Source organism: Leucoraja erinacea, unplaced genomic scaffold, assembly GCF_028641065.1.
Source record: "Leucoraja erinacea ecotype New England unplaced genomic scaffold, Leri_hhj_1 Leri_369S, whole genome shotgun sequence".
Lineage (NCBI taxonomy): Eukaryota > Metazoa > Chordata > Chondrichthyes > Rajiformes > Rajidae > Leucoraja > Leucoraja erinaceus.
In genome coordinates this window covers 71,405-92,824 of record NW_026576270.1, presented here as the reverse complement: position 1 = coordinate 92,824, position 21,420 = coordinate 71,405, and the positions used below count along the sequence as shown (strand labels likewise).

The 21,420-nt window shown below is 59.6% G+C and overlaps 1 protein-coding gene across 1 annotated transcript; it reads left to right on the top strand.

Moving 5' to 3' along the window:
- Window positions 1–381: 381 nt before the first annotated feature.
- Window positions 382–19,814, top strand: LOC129693618 (autophagy-related protein 9A-like). The gene is given in 15 exon segments (XM_055630409.1): window positions 382–1,037; window positions 3,329–3,372; window positions 5,930–5,994; window positions 6,703–6,864; window positions 7,136–7,274; window positions 8,239–8,990; window positions 9,571–9,745; window positions 10,389–10,436; window positions 10,439–10,564; window positions 13,508–13,694; window positions 15,939–16,107; window positions 16,109–16,117; window positions 17,628–17,745; window positions 18,330–18,531; window positions 19,741–19,814. Coding segments are annotated over 15 exon segments (2,373 nt in total). The 5' UTR covers window positions 382–934.
- Window positions 19,815–21,420: the final 1,606 nt, after the last annotated feature.

Here is a 21,420-nt window from a genome sequence, read left to right as displayed (position 1 = left end):
ACCCCCCTCCTACTGTATCCCCCCCCCCTCTACCCCCCCTCTATAACTCCCCCCCCCCCCCCCCCCCCCAGCAGTGTCCGCGACACCGCGCTGTCCGTGGGGAAGTGAAAGTGAAACCGCGTCTACCTGACACACATCCATCCCCCCCCCCCCCCCCCCCCCCGCTCACTGTCTACCCTCCCCCTCCCCCCCTATACCCCCCCCCTGTCCCCCCACCCCCCCCCTCCCCCCCTAGACCCCCCTCACTGTCAACCCCCCCCCCTCTCTCTACCCCCCTCCTACTGTATCCCCCCACTATACCCCCCTGTCCCTGTCTCTCTTACCCCCCCTCTATACTCCCCCCCCCCCCCCCCCTCTCCCCGTGCGGTTGTTGTGGGCGGGGTATTTCCCACACCGTGTCATTGCTGCCCCTGTAGATGTGCGGTTGGAGCCCGGTCCTTCGGCCCGTCCAGCCGGTGCTGACCGTCATGCCGCGCAGGATGCTGTCACCCTGATCTTGCCCTTGCGTCCGTGACCAGGGAGCGGCCAGCCGTGGTGAAGCGTGTTCTTGGCGTGTGAGACAACACATGTGAAGCGTGTTTCTGGCATGTGAGACAACACATGTGGTGAAGCGTGTTCCTGGCGTGTGTGGCAACACATGTGGTGAAGCGTGTTCCTGGCGTGTGCGGCAACACGTGGTGAAGCGTGTTTCTGGCGTGTGCGGCAACACCTGTGGTGAAGCGTGTTCCTGGCGTGTGAGATAACACATGTGGTGAAGCGTGTTCCTGGCGTGTGAGACAACACCTGTGGTGAAGCGTGTTCCTGGCGTGTGAGATAACACATGTGGTGAAGCGTGTTCCTGGCATATGAGACAACACCTGTGCTGAAGCGTGTTCCTGGCGTGTGCGGCAGCCCGGTGGTCATGTGTGTGCCCGGATGAGGGAGTGCGGTGACGATGGCAGAGTTCAGCACCGGCTACCAGCGGCTACCGGCCTCCTACACCGACACACCGCCCGGGGAACATGACCTGCTGGTTCATGTGGCCGACGGCAGCAAGTGTACGTGAGACACCTCCCCCGTTACACCCCCCACACCTGTACACACACCTGTACACACCCTCACCTGTACACACACCTGTACCACCCCACACTTGTACACACACCTGTACACACCCTCACCTGTACACACACCTGTACACACCACACACCTGTACACACACCTGTACACACCCTCACCTGTACACACACCTGTACCACCCCACACCTGTACACACCCACACCTGTACACACACCTGTACACACCCCACACCTGTACACATACCTGTACACACCCCACACCTGTACACACACCTGTACACACCCCACCTGTACACACACCTGTACACACCCCACACCTGTACACATACCTGTACACACCCCACACCTGTACACAGGAAAGCAGACTATTATCTAAATGGTGGCCGACTAGGAAAAGGGGAGATGCAGCAAGACCTGGGTGTCATGGTACACCAGTCATTGAAAGTAGGCATGCAGGTGCAGCAGGCAGTGAAGAAAGTGAATGGTATGTTAGCTTTCATAGCAAAAGGATTTGAGTATAGGAGCAGGGAGGTTCTACTGCAGTTGTACAGGGTCTTGGTGAGACCACACCTGGAGTATTGCGTACATTTTTGGTCTCCAAATCTGAGGAAGGACTTTCTTGCCATAGAGGGAGTGCAGAGAAGGTTAACCAGACTGATTCCTGGGATGTCAGGACTTTCATATGAAGAAAGACTCGATAGACTTGGTTTATACTCTCTAGAATTTAGGAGATTGAGAGGGGATCTTATAGAAACTTACAAAATTCTTAAGGGGTTGGACAGGCTAGATGCAGGAAGATTGTTCCCGATGTTGGGGAAGTCCAGGACAAGGGGTCACAGCTTAAGGATAAGGGGGAAATCCTTTAAAACCGAGATGAGAAGAACTTTTTTCACACAGAGAGTGGTGAATCTCTGGAACTCTCTGCCGCAGAGGGTAGTTGAGGCCAGTTCATTGGCTATATTTAAGAGGGAGTTAGATGTGGCCCTTGTGGCTAAGGGGATCAGGGGGTATGGAGAGAAGGCAGGTACGGGATACTGCATTGGATGATCAGCCATGATCATATTGAATGGCGAATGGTGCAGGCTCGAAGGGTCGAATGGCCTCTACTCCTGCACCTAATTTCTATGTTTCTATGTTTACACCCTCCACACTTGTACACACCTGTACACACCCCACCTGTACACACACCTGTACACACCCCACCTGTACACACCCCACCTGTACACACCCCCACCTGTACACACCCCACCTGTACACACACCTGTACACACTCCACCTGTACACACCCCACCTGTACACACACCTGTACACACTCCACACTTATACACATACCTGTACACACCCCACACCTGTACACCCTCCCACCTGTACCGCCACACACCACACTGTATACTCTCACCTGTATACACCCACCCTCCCCCCACCCCCCCCCCCCCCCCCCCCCCCCCCCCCCCCCCCGTCCACCCACATTTCCCCCCACCCTCCATGTGAGCGAGTCCCGCTGGCACTCAGCCCACACGACAATCAAACCCTGGCGACCCTTCACCCCCGGTCACATCCAGCACGGACACAGCCCTCTGGCCACCACGGTGCCCACAGCCCACTCACCCTGTGTGTCACAGTGTGTGGGTGTTGTCATTGTCCCCACCCCACACACGCACCACCCCCTGGAGGGGAATTGTCACACCTCTTTTACCCTGTCCCCTTCGACCTACGGCCTCCAGTTCTGGGCTGTAAACCGGCTGTGACCCTTCAGGGTCAGTTTATTGTCACATGCACCAGTTACGGTACAGTGAAGCGTGAGTTACTGTACAGCCATAGTCAGTGAACAGCAACAAGACACACACCCACATCACAGTGAACGTAAACATCCACCACAGTGGATTCCACGTTCCTCACTGCGATGGAAGGCAATAAGATTCCATCTGGTTGCTATTTCTTCTCCCGCGGTCGGGGCAGTCGAAACATCTGCAGTCGGGGTGATCAAAGCCCCCGTGCCAGGGCCATCGAAGCCCCCCTCATTCACGTTATCAGTTCAGCCTATTGTCACGTGTACCGAGGTACAGGGAAAAGCTTTTGTTGCATGCTATCCAGTCCCCGTAGTTTTATCCACCTCCACCTTCAGTCTCCGACACTTAGAGTGGTACAGTGAGGAAACGGGCACCCCGGCCCTTCACTCCTATCCAGCCTCTCCTTGTAGCATGCCTTCTCTTGTCTTGTGTGCTCTCTGATCCAAGCTGTTTCTCACCTCTCTCCCGCTCTCACCCCTACAGCTCCCTGGCACCACATTGAAAACCTGGACTTGTTCTTCACCAGAATATCCGACCCACGGTGGTGCTTCCACTGACAGCAAGGAAGCTGCCTGTCCCCGTTGTGTGGGTCTGTGTGTAGGAAGGAACTGCAGATGCTGGTTGACACTGAAGATAGACACAAAATGCTGGAGTCACTCAGTGGGACAGGCAGCATCTGTGGAGAGAAGGAATGAGTGACTTTTCAGCGACTGGGCTTGTCTTCTCCTGTCGTGGGTGCTGTGGTAGGTTGTCGCCAGGTGACACAGGTTGTCACAGGCCAGGTGCTGACTTCGGTGAATTCCATTGGTGACAGGTACCGGCGACAGGTGCCGGCGACTGAATTGTCTTCAGTTGTTGCCGACAGGGGTCGTAGCTTGTTGCGGGTGGATGTAGGTTGACCGGTTTCGTAGGTTGACATCCTAATGAGTCGCCGGTTGTCGGCAGCTTGCCGTCGACTAGGTGGTAGGCTGTCGTAGACATTGTCGTGTAGGGAGGGGGGCTCCAGTCGCCACTTTTTGGGCGACCTGCTACGACTGTGACAGTCGCCGAAAAAATCACTTAAGTTGGACAGGCCCTGAACTCCTGAAAGCATTCAGAGAATCAGCCTCCACTGCCTCCTGAGGCAGAGAATTCCACAAATTCACAACTGCGTGAAAAAGTGTTTCCTCGTCTCCGTTCTAAATGGCCTACCCCTTATTCTTAAACTGTGGCTCCTGGTTCTGGACTCCCCCAACATCGGGAACATTCGCTTTCTTCACTGTCTGCTGTACCCACATGCTTACTTTCATAGACTGATGTACAAGGACCCCCCAGATCCCGTTGTACTTCCCCTTTTCCCAACTTGATGCCATTTAGATAATAATCGGCCTTCCTGTTTTTGCTACCAAAGTGGATAACCTCACATTTATCCACATTAAAATTCATCTGCCATGCATCTGCCCACTCACCCAACCTGTCCAAGTCACCCTGTATTCTCATAGCCTCCTCCTCACAGTTCACACTGCCACCCAGCTTTGTGTCATCTGCAAATTTGCTAATGTTACTTTGAATTCCTCCATCTAAATCATTAATGTATATTGTAAATAGCTGCGGTCCCAGCACCGAGCCTTGCGGTACCCCACTAGTCACTGCCTGCCATTCTGAAAGGGACCCGTTAATCCCTACTCTTTGTTTCCTGTCTGCCAACCACTTTTCTATCCATGTCAGCACTAACCCCCAATACCATGTGCTCTAATTTTGCCCACTAATCTCCTATGTGGGACCTTATCAAATGCTTTCTGAAAGTCCAGGTACACTACATCCACTGGCTCTCCCTTGTCCATTTTCCTAGTTACATCCTCAAAAAATTCCAGAAGATTAGTCAAGCATGATTTCCCCTTCGTAAATCCATGCTGACTCGGACCGATCCTGTTACTGCTATCCAAATGTGCCGCTATTTCATCTTTTATAATTGACTCCAGCATCTTCCCCACCACCGATGTCAGGCTAACTGGTCTATAATTCCCTGTTTTCTCTCTCCCGCCTTTCTTAAAAAGTGGGATAACATTAGCTACCCTCCAATCCACAGGAACTGATCCTGAGTCTATAGAACATTGGAAAATTATCACCAATGCATCCACGATTTCTAGAGCCACTTCCTTAAGTACCCTGGGATGCAGACCATCAGGCCCTGGGGATTTATCAGCCTTCAGTCCCATCAGTCTATCCAACACCATTTCCTGCCTAATGTGGATTTCCTTCAGTTCCTCCGTCACCCCAGATCCTCTGGCCACTAGTACATCAGGAAGATTGTTTGTGTCCTCCTTAGTGAAGACAGATCCAAAGTACCTGTTCAACTCATCTGCCATTTCCTTGTTCCCCAGAATAAAATCACGATTTTGTACACGTCTATAAGATCTCCGCTCATCCTCCTGCGCTCCGATAAGTAGAGACCCAGAATACTCAACCTCTCCCTGTAGCTCAGACTCTCGATGGTGATGGTCTGGGCTGCTGGCCTTGCCGAGGCAGCGTGAGGTATAGATGGAGGCGATGGAAGGGAGGTTGGTTTGGAAGCCATACATAAATACAATCGCCAAACTCCAGTCTAACAGGTAGAGCAATGGGGAAGATACAGAGTGCAGGATATAGTCTCAGCATTGTAGCATCAGCATCAGTTCCACAGACAAAGTCTAATGTCCGCAATGGGGTGGAGGTGAATCGGACAGTACCCTAGCTTATGGAAAGACCGTTCAGAAGCCTGATAACAGGGGAAGAAGCTGTTCCTGAGTCTGGTGGTGTGCGCTTTCAAGCTTCTGTACCTTCTGCCGGATGGGAGCGCGGAGAAGAAGGAATGAGCGGGGTGGGACAGGGACACGTCTGTCATTCTGTCAGCTGCCTTCCCGAGGCAGCATGAAGTGTAGATGGAGAGGGTGGGTGGGTGGGTGGGCTGGTACTGATGTTGTGATATGTGTGTGTGTGTGTGTGTTGGTGTGCGTGCGTGTTGTTGTTTGATTTGTGTTTGACATGTGTGTGAGTCCACGTGTGCGTGAGTCCACGTGTGTGCGTGTTCAGTGTGGGTGACGACTGCTCCTTAACGCTGCCTACATCTACCAGCTGCACCAGAAGCGGGGCTTTCTCTGCATGTTGCTGAGCGAGATGTTTGAGTTGGTGTAAGTGTTGCCGTTTACTCCATTCACCGCCGTGACCGTCCACCCGCACGCACGCACGCACGCACGTCCCCGTCCCAACCCCGCAAGGCCCATCACAGTGTTAGATACACCACAAGTGGCCCATCTCCGACCCCCCCCCGCACCCTGACACCCCCCCCACCCCTGACACCCCCCCCACACCCCCCCCCCACCCTGACACACCCCCCCTGACCCCCCCCCCCCCCCCACCCTGACCCCCCCCCACCCTGACTGACCCCCCCCACCCCCCACACTGACCCTGACCCCCCCCCCCACCCTGACACCCCCCCCTGACACCCCCCACACCCTGACACCCCCCCCCCACCCTGACACCCCCCCCCACCCTGACACCCCCCCCACCCTGACACCCCCCCCCCCCCCCACCCTGACACCCCTCCCACCCTGACACCCCCCCCCCCACCACTGACACCCCCCCACCCTGACACCCCCCCCCCACCCTGACACCCCCCCCCCACCCTGACACCCCCCCCCACCCTGACACACCCCCCCCCCACCCTGACACCCCCCCCCCCACCCTGACACACCCCCCCCCCCCACCCTGACCCCCCTCTACCCGCTGCGCCACCGTGCGGTGCTGTGTGGGTGCAGTGTGGAGCTGCGGGGAGCTTGCGTTCACCTGCCCAGAGTAATAAATGGCTCCTCACCTCTCTGTCTCTCTCTCTCCTGCAGGCAGCTAGTGTTTGTCGTCACCTTCACCACGTTCCTCTTCAACTGCGTTGATTACGACATCCTGTTTGCCAACAAGGTGCCGGGCGGCGTGGAGCCGGGGCAGCAGGTGGTCAAGGTCACCCTGCCCGATGCCCTCCTGCCCACACACACCTGTACAGCCAGGTAAGGTAACCCCCCATCCATGCCCACACACACCTGTACAGCCAGGTAAGGCAACGTCCCATCCCTGCTCCCACACACACCTGTACAGCCAGGTAAGGCAACGTCCCATCCCTGCCCCCACACACACCTGTACAGCCAGGTAAACAAGCAGAGCAACTCCCGGTATCGTTAATGTGTTCCCGTGATGCACCCGTGTATTCTGTCTGTTCCCATGATCCCCTGACGTTTCCGTGTTCCCTGTGTGTGCTGTGACGTGTTGCGTGTGCTGCAGGATCAGGGACAGCCCGCTGATGGTGACGGTTCTGCTCACGGCCGCCGTGTTCTGGCTCCACCGGCTCATCAAGTTCATCTACAACGTGTGCTGCTACTGGGAGATCCGAGCATTCTACCGCAACGCCCTGAACATCAGCCATGGTGGGTGGATGCCCCACCCCCCCGACCCCTCACCCCCCCCCCCCCACCCCCCCCCCCCCATGTTGACCCCGACCCCCCGACCCCCCCGACCCCCCCCCCCCCCGACCCCCCGCCCGCCGCCCCGCACCCCCCGCGCCCCCGCGCCGACAGCCACCCCCCCGACCCCCCCCCCCCCCCACCCCCCGACCCTGTGACCCCCCACCCCCCCTGACCCCCACCCCCCCCCCTCACCCCCCCCCGACCCCCCCACCCCCCCGACCCTCCTGACCCCCCCACCCCCGACCCTCCTGATCCCCCCACCTCCCGACCCCCCCCCCCCCCACCTCACCCCGACCCCCCGACCCTCCTGACCCCTCACCCCCCCGACCCCCACCCCCGACCCTCCTGATCCCCGACCCCCACCCCCCCCCCCCGACCCTCCCGAAGGCAGCCCCCCCCCCCCCCGACCCCCCCCGACCCTCCCTGATCCCCGACCCTCCCGACCCCCCGACCCCCGACAACCCCCGACCCCGACCCCCCGACCCTCCTGACCCCTCACCCCCCTCGAGCATGCGTGTGTGTGTGCGCATGTTGTGGGCTGGCACCCGTGCGTGTCCCCAAGTAAGGGCCGCGTGTGCGTGTGTTGAAGGCGGAGCTGCGTGTGTGTGTGTGGTGCAGCCTGATGGAGCATGCGTGTGCGTGTGTGTGTTGCGGCCTGGCACCGTGCGTCCCCCAGTAAGGCCACGTGCGTGTGTGTGTGTGCGTGTTGCGGGCTGGCACCGTGCATGTCCCCCAGTGTGTACGTGTGGTGCAGCCTGATGGTGCATGCGTGTGTGTGTGTGTGTGTGTTGCGGGCTGGCACCGTGCATGTCCCCCAGTGTGTACGTGTGGTGCAGCCTGATGGTGCATGCGTGTGTGTGTGTGTGTGTGTTGCGGGCTGGCACCATGCATGTCCCCCAGTAATGCCACGTGTGTGTTTTGCAGGCGGAGCTGCCCTACCGCAGTTGGCAGGAGGTGCAGGCGCGCATGCTGCAGGTGCAGCGGGAGCAGCTGATGTGCATCCACAAGCGTGAGCTGACAGAGCTGGACATTTCTCACCGGATCCTGCGTTTCACCAATTACATGGTGGCCATGTTGAACAAGTCGCTGCTGCCAGTGCGCTTCCAGCTGCCGCTGCTGGGGGAGGTGGTATTCCTGAGCCGTGGTCTTCGTTACAACTACGAGCTGATCTTCCTGTGGGGCCCTGGCTCTCTCTTCCTCAACCAGTGGAGCCTGAAGGCGGAGTACAAGCGGGCAGCCGGGCGGCACCAGCTGGCACAGAAGCTGCGGCAACGTATTCTGTGGGTGGGACTGGCCAACCTGCTGCTCTGCCCGCTGGTGTTGGTCTGGCAGATCCTCTACGCATTCTTCAGCTACGGCGAGGTGTTGAAACGGCAGCCGGGCAGCCTGGGGCTACGCTGCTGGTCACTGTACGGCCGCTCCTACCTGCGGCACTTCAACGAGCTTGACCACCAGCTGCAGGCCCGGCTCAGCCAGGGTTACAAGCCCGCCACCAAGTACATGGACGGCTTCCCCTCGCCACTGGCCGCAGTCATCGCCCGCAACCTTGCATTCTTCGCCGGCTCCATCCTGGCCGTGCTCATCGCCCTCACCGTGTACGACGAGGACGTCCTGGCTGTGGAACACGTGCTGACCGCAGGGACCCTGCTGGGACTGGCCGTCACCGTCTGCAGGTCAGGCAGCGCAGTAGCGCAGCGCATGCAGCACCCGTGCAGAGCAACACCTGCAGCACAACACACGCAGCGCCCGTGTACAGCGTCACCTGCAGCGCAGTAGCGCAGCGCAACACATGCAGCACCCGTGCAGAGCAACACCTGCAGCACAACACACGCAGCGCAGTAGCACAACACACGCAGCACAACACACGCAGCACAACACATGCAGCACAACACATGCAGCTCCTGCAGCGCAGTAGCGCAACACACGCAGCACAACACATGCAGCATCTGCAGCGCAGTAGCGCAACACACGCAGCACCTGTGCAGAGCAACATCTGCAGCACTGTAACACAGCACACGCAGCACAACACACGCAGCACAACACATGCAGCAGCAAGTAGCGCAGCGCATGCAGTGCCCCAGCAGAGTATTGCATGCAGCACATTGCATGAAACACCATGACACCTCACATGCAGCACCGATGCCAGTGCTGCACTGTGGGAGGGGCGATATTGTGGGGAGGGCCGGTGTTGAAGGCGGGGGGGGGGGTGGTGTTGTGCTCTTGCCCCTGTTCACAGCCCCCCTCCCTCCCCAGGTGCTTCATCCCGGACCAGCACGTGTGGCGGTGTCCGGAGCAACTGCTGCAGCTGGTGTTGACCCACGTCCACTACATGCCTGACCACTGGCAGGGCAATGCCCACCGCTACGAGACACGTGACCAGTTCGCTCAGCTCTTCCAGTACAAGGCCGTGAGTAACCGCCACATGCGTGTGCTTAACCTGGCCCCGTCTCTGCACATGCAGCTCCATCCATGGACACGTGTGTTCTGTTCATGTATGTCTGCAAGTTAGTTCAGTTTATTGTCCCGTGTACTGAGGTACAGTGAAAAGCTTCTGTTGCGTGCTAACCAGTCAGCGGAAAGACAATACATGATTACAATTGAGCCGTCCACAGTGTACAGATACAGGATAAAGGGAATGACGTTTAGTGCAAGGTAAAGCCCGGCATGTGCGTGATGTGGGCAGTACACGCGTGTGTCCGTGCGGCCTGGTCAGTTCCAGCTCCATGTTGCCACGATCTCCGGGTACACGCCATCCGGAGATCGCCACCGGACTCAACATACACAGTCCCAGCACACGCGTGACCGTGCTGTGTACCATGGAGTGTGACGCAGGGCACGTGTGCACCCGTCAGGCTGATTGTCCCCCCCCCCCCCTGGTTGGCGGGAAAGGAGGAGTGGGGGGGGGGGGTGAGAAGGGTGGGGGATGAGCAGGGGGGGGATGAGGAGGGAAGGTGGGGGATGAGCAGGGTTGGGGTTGAGGAGGGGGGGTGACGGGGGGTGGGGGATGAGATGAGGCGGATACTAACTGTCACCCCCCCCCCCCCTGTACCCCCAGGTGTGTATTGTGGAAGGAGTTGCTGAGCCCCCTCCTCACGCCGCTGGTTCTCATCTTCTGTCTGCTCTGCGCCGCCGCTCGCTGGAGATCATTGACTTTTTTTCCGCAAACTTCACGGTGGAGGTGGTTGGCGTCGGCGACACCTGCTCCTTCGCCCAGAATGGACGTCCGTCCGGCACGGGCACCCCCGCCGTGAGTGACCCCCCCCCCGCACTCTCACCCCCGCACTCTCACCCACCCCCGCCCCCTCACCCCCGCCCCCTCACCCCCGACCCCCCCCTCACCCCCGCACTCACCCCCCCCTCTCACCCCCGCACTCTCCACCCCCCGCACTCTCACCCCCGCACTCTCCACCCCCCCGCTCTCACCCCCCGGCACTCTCACCCGCCCTCTCACCCCCCCGCCCCCCTCACCCCCCGCCCTCTCACCCCCCCCCTCTCCCCCCCGCCCTCTCACTCTCCCCCCCCGCCCTCTCACCCCCGCACTCTCACCCCGCCGCCCTCTCACCCCGCACTCTCACCCCCGCCCCCTCACCGCACCCTCACCCCCGCACTCTCACCCCCCGCCCCCTCACCCCCGCCCCCCACCCCCCGCCCCCCCCCCTCACACCCCCGCCACCCTCACCCCCGCCCCCCACACCCCCGCCCCCCACCCTCCACCCCCTCACCCCCACCCTCTCACCCCCCGCCCCCTCACCCCCCGCCCTCCTCACCCCCGCCCTCTCACCCCGCACTCTCACCCCCGCACCTCACCCCCGCACTCTCACCCCCGCACTCTCACCCCCGCACCCCCGCCTCTCCCCCCGCACTCTCACCCCCGCCCCTCACACCCCGCCCGCACTCTCTCACCCCCGCACTCTCACCCCCCCGAAGACACCAGCAACGTGCCTGAACTGCCAGAGAGTCAGGGGGTGGACGTTAGTGGAGTGGCCATTACCAGGGACAAGGTGGTTGGGAAACTGAAAGGGCTGAAGGTGGATAAGTCACCTGGACCAGATGGACTGCACCCTAGGGTTGTGGAAGAGGTGGCTGTAGAGATTGTGGAGGCATTGATGGTGATGTTTCAAGAACCACTAGAGACAGGAGAGGTCCCAGATGATTGGAAACTTGCCAATATTACGCCACTACACAAGAAGGGAGTGAGGCAGAACAGTGGGAACTACAGGCCGGTTAGTCTGACCGGTGGATGGTTAGATTTGACCCCATTATAAAGGATGAGGTTACGGAGTTCACAATAAACTAGGCAGAAGTCAGCGTGGTTTTTTGAAGAGGAGGATTTTTCTTGACAAATTTGCAGGAATTCTTTGAAGTAAATAGCAGACAGCGGAGTCAGTAGATATTGTTTACTTCGTTTTACAGAAAGCCTTTGATAAGGTGCCACACGTGAGGCTGCTAAGGAAGATGAGAGCCCACGGTATCAAAGGTCAGATACTAGCGTGGATAGCAGGTTGTCTGGATGGCAGGAGACAAAGAGTGGCAATAAAGGGGGCTTTTTCTGGTTGGCTGCCAGTGACTAGTGGAGTTCCGCAGGGCTCGGTGCTGGGGCCGCTACTCTTCACGTTGTATATTAATGATTTGGACGGGGGGGGGGATTGAAGGCTTTGTGGCCAAGTTTGCGGATGATACGAAGATAGGTGGAGGGGCAGGTAGTGTAGAGAAAGCAGGGACTCTGCAGAAGGACCTGGACAGGTTGGGAGAGTGGCAGATGGAATATAGCATAGCAAAGTGTGAAGTCGTGCATTTTGGTCGCAGGAATAAAGGCCTAGACTATTTTCTAAATGGGAAGAGAACCCAGAAATCGGAGATACAAAGGGACTTGGGAGCTGGTGCAGGATTCCCAACACGTTAATCTGCAGTCGAATCAGTAGTAAATGTGGCAAACGCAATGTTAGCATTTATTTCACGAGGGCTTGTATACAAAAACAGGGATGTAACGCTGAGGCTCTATAAGGCTCTGGTCAGGCTGCATTTGGAATATTGTGAGCAGTTTTGTGCACATTATCCGAGGAAGGATGTGCCGGCTCTGGGAGAGGGTCCAGAGGGGGTTTACAAGAACGATCCCAGGAACGAGTGGGTTAACATACGATGAGCGTTTGTCGGCGCTGGGCCTGTACTCGCTGGAGTTTAGAAGGATGAGGGGGGACCTCATTGAAACTTACAGAATAGTGAAAGGCCTGGATAGAGTGGATGAGGAGAGGATGTTTCCACTAGTGGGAGAGTCTAGGACCAGAGGGCACAGACTCAGAATTAAAGGACGTTCCTTTAGGAAGGAGATGAGGAGGAATTTCATTAGTCAGAGGGTGGTGAATCTGTGGAATTCTTTGCCACAGACGGCTGTGGAGGCCACAAGTCAATGGATATATTTAAGGCAGAGATAGATAGATTGTTGTGTTCAAGAAGGAACTGCAGACGCTGGAAGATCGAAGGTACACAAAAATGCTGTAGAAACTCAGCGGGTGCAGCAGCATCTATGGAGCGAAGGAAATAGGCAACGTTTCGGGCCGAAACCCTTCTTCAGACTGATGGGAGGTGGGGGGGAGAAGGAAGGAAAAAGGGAGGAGGAGGAGCCCGAGGGCGGGGGGATGGGAGGAGACAGCTCGAGGGTTAAGGAAGGGGATGAGACAGCAAGGGCTAGCAAAACTGGGAGAATTCAACGTTCATGCCATCCGGACGCAAGCAACCCAGGCGGATTATGAGGTGCTGTTCCTCCAATTTCCGGTGTAGCTCACTCTAGCAATGGAGGAGACCCAGGGCAGAGAGGTCGGATTGGGAATGGGAGGGGGAGTTGAAGTGCTGAGCCACCGGGAGGCTCCATAGATGCTGCTGCACCCGCTGAGTTTCTCCAGCATTTTTGTGTACCATAGATAGATTGTTGATTAGTACGGGTGTCAGGGATTATGGGGGGAAGGCAGGAGAATGGTGTTGGAAGGGAGAAATGACAGAGTAGACTTGATGGGCCGAATGGCCTAATTCTACTCCCATCACGTGATGCCCCCTGACCCACGCACTCTGAACCCCAACACTCTGACACCAGCCATGAGTGACCCCTCACCCCCTAACCGCGCCCAGCAACACGATAGCACAGCCAGCATACGGTGAGTGACCCCTGACCCCCCCCCCTGTGTTGCCCCCACAGTGGCCCCCCACGGGGGTATCCCAAGCCTCGGCCTACCAGCAGGCGGAGGGGGGCAAGACGGAGCTGTCTCTGGTGCAGTTTGCCCTCAGTAACCCTCACTGGCTGCCCCCCCCTCACAGCTCACAGCTCATCCATCAGCTAATGGACAGGGTGGCTCACGCCCAGCCCGGGGGGGGCACTCGCACAGGTAGGGGGGGTGAGGGGGGGGGCACTCACACAGGTGGGGGGGTGGGGGGGGGGGGGCACTAGCACAGGTAGGGGGTGAGGGGGGGGGCACCAGCACAGGGTAGGGGGGTGAGGGGGGGGGGCACTAGCACAGGTAGGGGTGGGGGGGGGCACCAGCACAGGCAGGGGGGGCACTAGCACAGGGAGGGTGAGGGGGGGGGCACTAACACAGGTAGGGGGGGTGAGGGGGGGGGCACTAGCACAGGAGGGGGGGGTGAGGGGGGGCACCAGCACAGGCAGGGGGGGCACTAGCACAGGTAGAGGGTGAGGGGGGGGGGCACTAGCACAGGTGGGGGGGTGAGGGGGGGGCACTAGCACAGGTAGGGGGTGGGGGGGGCACTAGCACAGGTAGGGGGTGAGGGGGGGCACTAGCACAGGTAGGGGGTGAGGGGGGGGGCACTAGCACAGGTAGGGGGTGAGGGGGGGCACTAGCACAGGTAGGGGGTAAGGGGGGGGCACTAGCACAGGTAGGGTGTGAGGGGGGGGGCACTAGCACAGGTAGGGGGCACAGGTAGGGGTGTGGGGGGGGCACAGGTAGGGGGGGGGGGGGGGCACTAGCACAGGTAGGGGGTGAGGGGGGGGCACTCACACAGGTAGGGGGGGTGGGGGGGGGCAGGTAGGGGGGTGAGGGGGGGGCACTAGCACAGGTAGGGGGTGAGGGGGGGCACTCACACAGGTAGGGGGGTGTGGGGGGGGGCACTAGCACAGGTAGGGGGTGAGGGGGGGGCACTAGCACAGGTAGGGGGTGGGGGGGGCACTAGCACAGGTAGGGGGGTGGGGGGGGGCACTAGCACAGGTAGGGGTGGGGGGGGGCACTAGCACAGGTAGGGGGTGAGGGGGGGCACTCACACAGGTAGGGGGTGAGGGGGGGGGGCACTAGCACAGGTAGGGGGGTGAGGGGGGGGGGGGGCACTACACAGGTAGGGGGTGGGGGGGGACAGGTAGGGGGGGTGAGGGGGGGGCACTAGCACAGGTAGGGGGTGAGGGGGGGGCACTAGCACAGGTAGGGGGGTGGGGGGGGGCACTAGCACTAGGGTGGCGGGGGGGCACAGGTAGGGGGTGAGGGGGGGCACTAGCACAGGTAGGGGGTGGGGGGGGACAGGGGGGGACACAGGTAGGGGGGTGAGGGGGGGGACAGGTAGGGGGGGTGAGGGGGGGGACAGGTAGGGGGTGAGGGGGGGCACTAGCACAGGTAGGGGGGTGGGGGGGGGTTGGGGGGGGACAGGTAGTAGGGGGGGGTGAGGGGGGGCACTAGCACAGGTAGGGGGGAGGGGGGGGGCACAGGTAGGGGGGTGAGGGGGGGCACAGGTAGGGGGGCAGGGGGGGGGGCACTAGCACAGGGGGGGTGAGGGGGGGGCACTAGCACAGGTAGGGGGTGAGGGGGGGGCACTAGCACAGGTAGGGGGGGGGTGGTAGGGGGGCACAGGTAGGGGGTGTGAGGGGGGGGGCACTAGCACAGGTAGGGGGTGAGGGGGGGCACTAGCACAGGTAGGGGGTGAGGGGGGGGGCACTAGCACAGGTAGGGGGGTGAGGGGGGGCACTAGCACAGGTAGGGGGTGAGGGGGGGCACTACACAGGTAGGGGGTGAGGGGGGGGGGGGGCACTAGCACAGGTAGGGGGTGAGGGGGGGGGCACAGGTAGGGGGGGTGGGGGGGGGGGGGCACTGGCACAGGTAGGGGGGGTGGGGGGGGCACTGGCACAGGTAGGGGGTGGGGGGGGCACTGGCACAGGTAGGGGGTGGGGGGGCACTGGCCACTGGCACAGGTAGGGGGGGTGAGGGGGGGACAGGTAGGGGGGGAGGGGGGGGGGGAGGGGGGGGCACTAGCACAGGTAGGGGGTGAGGGGGGGGGGCACTAGCACAGGTAGGGGGTGAGGGGGGGGGGCACCAGCACAGGTAGGGGGCACAAGTACGGGGCGAGGTGGTACACCTGCACAGGCAGGGTAGCGAGGGGGGGGAGAGGGGGGAGCTGCAAGGGGGCACGTGGGGAGGGACAAGGTGGGTGGGTGGGGGCAACGGGACAAGTGAGGGAGGAGGGGGCGGGAGGATCTGTAGGGGGGGGGGCTGGGTTGTGGGTGGCGATAATCTGGGGTGCAGGGGTCAGCACCCTGGGGCCCAGGAGCTTGGGACAAGGAGGAGCCACTGGGGTGGGGGGGGGGGGGGGGGGGGGGCAGGGGAGGGGAGTCTAATGGTCAGCCTGTGTTTCAGCCCCACAGCCTGGTGGTCAGTCCTCTGGCCGCCCCCGACACGGACACCGAGATGGAGCCGGCGGCCTCACTCCGCTCCTTCACCCTCCACGGACACGGCCAGAGTCCGCAGACCCACGGCCGCAGCCAGGACCAGGGTCAGGGTCAGGGCCAGGGCCAGGCTACAGTGCCCTCCCCAGGGTAGGTACTCACACCATACGGGGGGGGGCGCAACCATCACTGGACTTCCCACCTGTGTTAGAATCATAGACAATAGGTGCAGGAGTAGGCCATTCGGCCCTTCGAGCCTGCAACATTCAATATGATCATGGCTGATCATCCAACTCAGTATCCTGTACCTGCCTTCTCTCCAAACCCCCTGATCCCTTTAGCCACAAGGGCCACATCTAACTCCCTCTTAAATATAGCCAATGAACTGGCCTGGACTACCTTCTGTGGCAGAGAGTTACACAGATTCACCACTCTCTGTATGAAAAATGGTTTTCTCATCTCGGTCCTAAAAGATTTCCCTCTTATCCTTAAACTGTGTGACCCTTAGTTCTGGACTTCCCCAACATCGGGAACAATCTTCCTGCTTCTAGCCTGTCTAACCCCTTAAGAATTTTGTAAGTTTCTATAAGATCCCCCCCTCAATCTTCTTTGGGGATTGGGGATGATCAGCCATGATCCTAGTGAATGGCGGTGCTGGCTTGAAGGGCTGAATGGCCTACTCCTGCACCTATTGTCTGGAGGGGGGAGGGGACATGTGAGGTTGGAGACAAGGCCTGGGAATTAGGGAACCGTTGGTCAGGGTTGGGTTGAGGCTCGGGTGAACACAGACCAGACCAGTCCAGCACAGGAACAGGCCCTTCGGCCCCACAATGTCCGTGCCGTACATGATGCCAAGACCAACTCCCCTCTGCCAGCACGTGATCCGTATCCCTCCATTCCCTGCATATCCATGTGCCGATCCAAAAGCCTCTTAAACACCACGATCGTATCTGCCTCCACCCCCACCCCTGGCAGCGCGTTCCAGGCACCCACCACCCTCTGTGTAAATAAAACCTGCCCCACACATCTCCTTTAAACTTTGCCCCTCTCACCTTAAAGCTGCGCCCTCTAGTCTTGGACATCTCCACCCTGGGGGAAAGGTTGTGACTGTCTACCCTATCTACGCCTCTCATCATTTTATAAACGTCTATCAGGTCTCCCCTCAACCTCTGACGTTGCAGAGAAAACAATGCAAGTCTGTCCAACCTCCCCCTGTAGCTGAAACCCTCTAATCCCGGCATCGTTCTGGTAAACCTCCTCTGCACCAAATGTCTCCAAAGCCCCCACATGCTTCCTGTAATGGGGGTGACCAGAACTGCACGCAATACTACAAATGTGGCCTGACCCAAGCTTGTCCTATAAAGCTGCATGGTGACTTCCTGACTCTTGTACTCCACGACCCGACCCACCGAGCGAGCGATGGAGGCAAGCGTAACGTACGCCCGCTCTGTCCACGTGTGTTGCTGCCCGACCCAGGGGGTTGTGGACGTAGATCCCAACATCCCTCTGGACATCCATGCTGTTACAGGTCTGGCCATTATAGATTATACCCTGACATTCAACCTGTGGGCGGGCACTGGGAGCGGGGGAGGGGTGGGGGAGGGGCTGGTGTCAGACCCAGCTGGAGCCCTTGACCTGTGACCCTGTGCTCTGTCCACAGGGGTGGGGGTCGGTCGTTGAGTTCAGGGAGCAGCGTGTGGGAGGGGCAACTGCTCAGTGGCCTGGTCTTGGGGACCCCCCCCACCCACGTCAGCCTGCACGCCCTGTACATGCACGAGGTAGGTCACCCCCGTACCCCGACTCCCTCACCCCCTCCCCACGCCCCTCCGTCCCCCCCGAACACCCGCTGCCATCACCCCCCCCGTACCCCGACTCCCTCCACCCTCCCCACGCCCCTCTGTCCCCCCCAAAACACCAGCTGCCCGTCACCCCCCGTACCCCGACCCCCTCACCCCCGTACCCCGACCCCCTCACCCCCGTACCCCGACTCCCTCACCCCCTCTCCACACCCCTCCGTCGCCCCCAAACACCCGCTGCCGTCACCCCCCGTACCCCGACTCCCATCTACGTCAGCCTGTCCACTCTGTGCACCAGGTCACCCCCAACCACACCCCCCCCCCCCCCCCCCTCACCCGCACCATCACCGTGCTTCCCCCCCCCCCCCCCTCGTCCCACACACCCCACCCACCCTGGCCCTCCCCCCCCACCCCTACTATCCCCACCTCTCTTCACCCCTCCTGTCTCATTGCCCCCCTCATCTTGTCTTCCCTTCACCCAGTGCCCGCGACTCTGCCCAACCGCCCCACACTGATGCACTCTCTCTCTCTCTCTCTCCCCCCCCCCCCCCCCCCCCCCCCTCCAGCTCCACCACCAGCAGGTCCAGGCAGCACCGTCTCGTCACGTGTGGTATCGCCACGGCAGTGACAGCAGTGAGGGGAGTGAGGGGGGGGCAGACGTGGCCCCCCCCTCCCCACTGTCCTCCCCACTGACGGGCAGCAGCGGGACTGACCCCCTGGAGCCGACCAGACCCCACTGCCCCCCAGGGGGTACGGGGGCATCACAGGGTGAGTCTGACCCCCCCCCGACCCCATCTCCCCTATTAACTCTGACCCCATCACCCCCGACCCCATCACCCCGACCCCATCACCCCGACCCCATCTCCCCTATTAACTCTGACCCATCACCCCCCACCCCCGACCCCATCACACCCCGACTCCACCACCCCGACCCCATCACCCCGACCCCATCACCCCACCATCACCCCGACCCCATCACCCCCGACCCCATCACCCCCGACCCCAGCACCGCCGACCCCATCACCCCGACCCCATCACCCCCGACCCACCACCCCCGACCCCATCACCCCGACCCCATCACCCCCGACCCCATCACCCCCGACCCCCCCACCCCCGACCCCCCACCACCCCCGACCCCATCACCCCGACCCCATCACCCCCGACCCCACCACCCCACTGGGGTCACTCAGTGGGTCAGGCAGCATCTCTGGAGAGAAGGTTCAGGGGACAATAGTGAAAGGCCTGGATAGAGTGGATGTGGAGAGGATGTTTCCACTAGTGGGAGAGTCTAGGACCAGAGGGCACAGCCTCAGAATTAAAGGACGTTCCTTTAGGAAGGAGATGAGGAGGAATTTCTTTAGACAGAGGGTGGTGAATCTGTGGGATTCTTTGCCACAGACGGCTGTGGAGGCCACAAGTCAGTGGATATTTTTAAGGCAGAGATAGATAGATTGTTGATTAGTGCGGGTGTCGGGGGTTATGGGGAGAAGGCAGGAGAATGGGGCTAGGAGGGAGAGATAGATCAGCCGTGATTGAATGGTGGAGTAGACTTGATGGGCCGAATGGTCTAATTCTACTGCTGTCACATGACTATGAGTGGTGTCTCTGGAGCATCTGCAGGAGTTGAGGAGAGTTGTTTCCATGGTGATCTGACTGAGACTCACAGTTGTCTCTCTCACCCCTAGACCCCCCCTGGGTGGCAGGGGAGTCCAGGTAATGGGGGGGGGGGGGGGAGGGGAACCCAACAGGAGTGTATGAAGGGAGGGGGTGAGGGGGGGGAGAGTCTGGGGGGGGGGGGGGGAGGAGGGGAGAAAGGGGGGGGGGGAAGATACAAGGGGTGGTGGGGGAGTCCGGGTAATGGGGGGGGAGGGGAGGAAGGGGGGTGGTCCACAATGCGGTACCTGGCTGCGGTCTTTATGTAGGGGTAGGGTGGGATAGCAGGGAATCGCTGACTGAATGGACTTCCTCTGTTTCCAGTTGTAGCTCGGAGCCGGGACCTGGAGACTGGAGATGAGGGGAGTCCAGTGACCCCTGGCCCCAGGGACACATGACCCCTGACCCCAGAGACGTACGGCACTGACCCCTGACCCCGGAGACAAGCAGCTCACTGCCTTTTTGTAGTTTTTAGAAAGAGCGCGGAAACAAGGCCCTTCGGCCCAACTTGCCCACACCGGCCAACATGCCCCATCTACACTAGTCCCACCTGCCCAAGTTTGCTCCATATCCCTCCAAACCTGTCCTATCCATGTACCTGTCTAACTGTTTCTTAAACGTTGGGATGGTCCCAGCCTCAACTACCTCCTCAGGCAGCTCGTTCCATACACCCACCACCCTCTGTGTGGAAAAGTTACCCCTCAGATTCCTATTAAATCTTTCCCCTTCACTTTGAACCTATGTCCTCTGGTCCTCGATTCCCCTACTCTGGGCAAGAGACTCTGTGCATCTACCCGATCTATTCCTCTCATGATTTTATACACCACTATAAGATCTCCCCTCATCCTCCTGCGCTCCATGGAATAGAGACCCAGCCTACTCAACCTCTCCCTGTAGCTCACGCCCTCTAGTCCTAGCAACATCCTCGTAAATCATCTCTGAACCCTTTCCAGCTTGACAACATCTTTGCTACAACACGGTGCCCAGAACTGAACACAATATTCTAAATGCGGTCTCACCAACGTCTTATACAACTGCAACATGACCTCCCAACTTCCATGCTGAATGCGCTGACTGATGAAGGCCAAAGTGCCAAAAGCCTTTTGGACCATCTTATCTATCTGCGACTCCACCTTCAAGGAACCATGCACCTGTACTCCTAGATCCCTCTGTTCTACAACACTACCCAGAGGCCGACCATTCACTGTGTAGGTCCTGCCCTTGTTCGACGTCCCAAAATGCAACACCTCACACTTCTCTGTATTAAATTCCATCAACCATTTCTCCGCCCACCTGGCCAATCGATCCAGATCCTGCTGCAATCGTTCACAACCATCTTCACTATCTGCAAAACCACCCACTTCTGTATCATCAGCAAACTTGCTAATCTTGCCCTGTATGTTCTCATCCAAATCATTGCTGTAGATGACAAACAGTAACGGGCCCAGCACTGAACCCTGAGGCACACCACTAGCCACAGGCCTCCAGTCTGAGCAGCAACCTTCCACCATCACCCTCTGCTTCCTTCCATGGAGCCAATTTTCTATCCATTCAGCTATCTCTCCTGGGATCCCATGCGATCTAACCTTCCAGAGCAGCCTACCATGCGGAACCTTGTCGAATGCTTTACTGAAGTCCATGTAAACAACATCTACAGCTCTGCCCTCATTAACCTTTTTGGTCACGTCTTCAAAAAACTCATTCAGATTTGTGAGACACGACCTCCCTCGTACAAGACCATGCTGACTGTCCCTAATCAGCCCTTGCCCATCTAAATGCCTGTATATCCTATCCCTCAGTATACTCTCCAGTAACTTACCAACTACAGATGTTAATCTCACTGGCCTATAGTTCCCAGCATTTTCCCTGCAGCCCTTCTTGAATAGAGGCCCAACATTTGCCACCCTCCAGTCTTCCGGCACCTCTCCTGTATTTAAGGACGACTCATAAATTTCAACCAGGGCTCCCGCAATTTCCTCTCTAGTTTCCCACAATGTCCTCAGA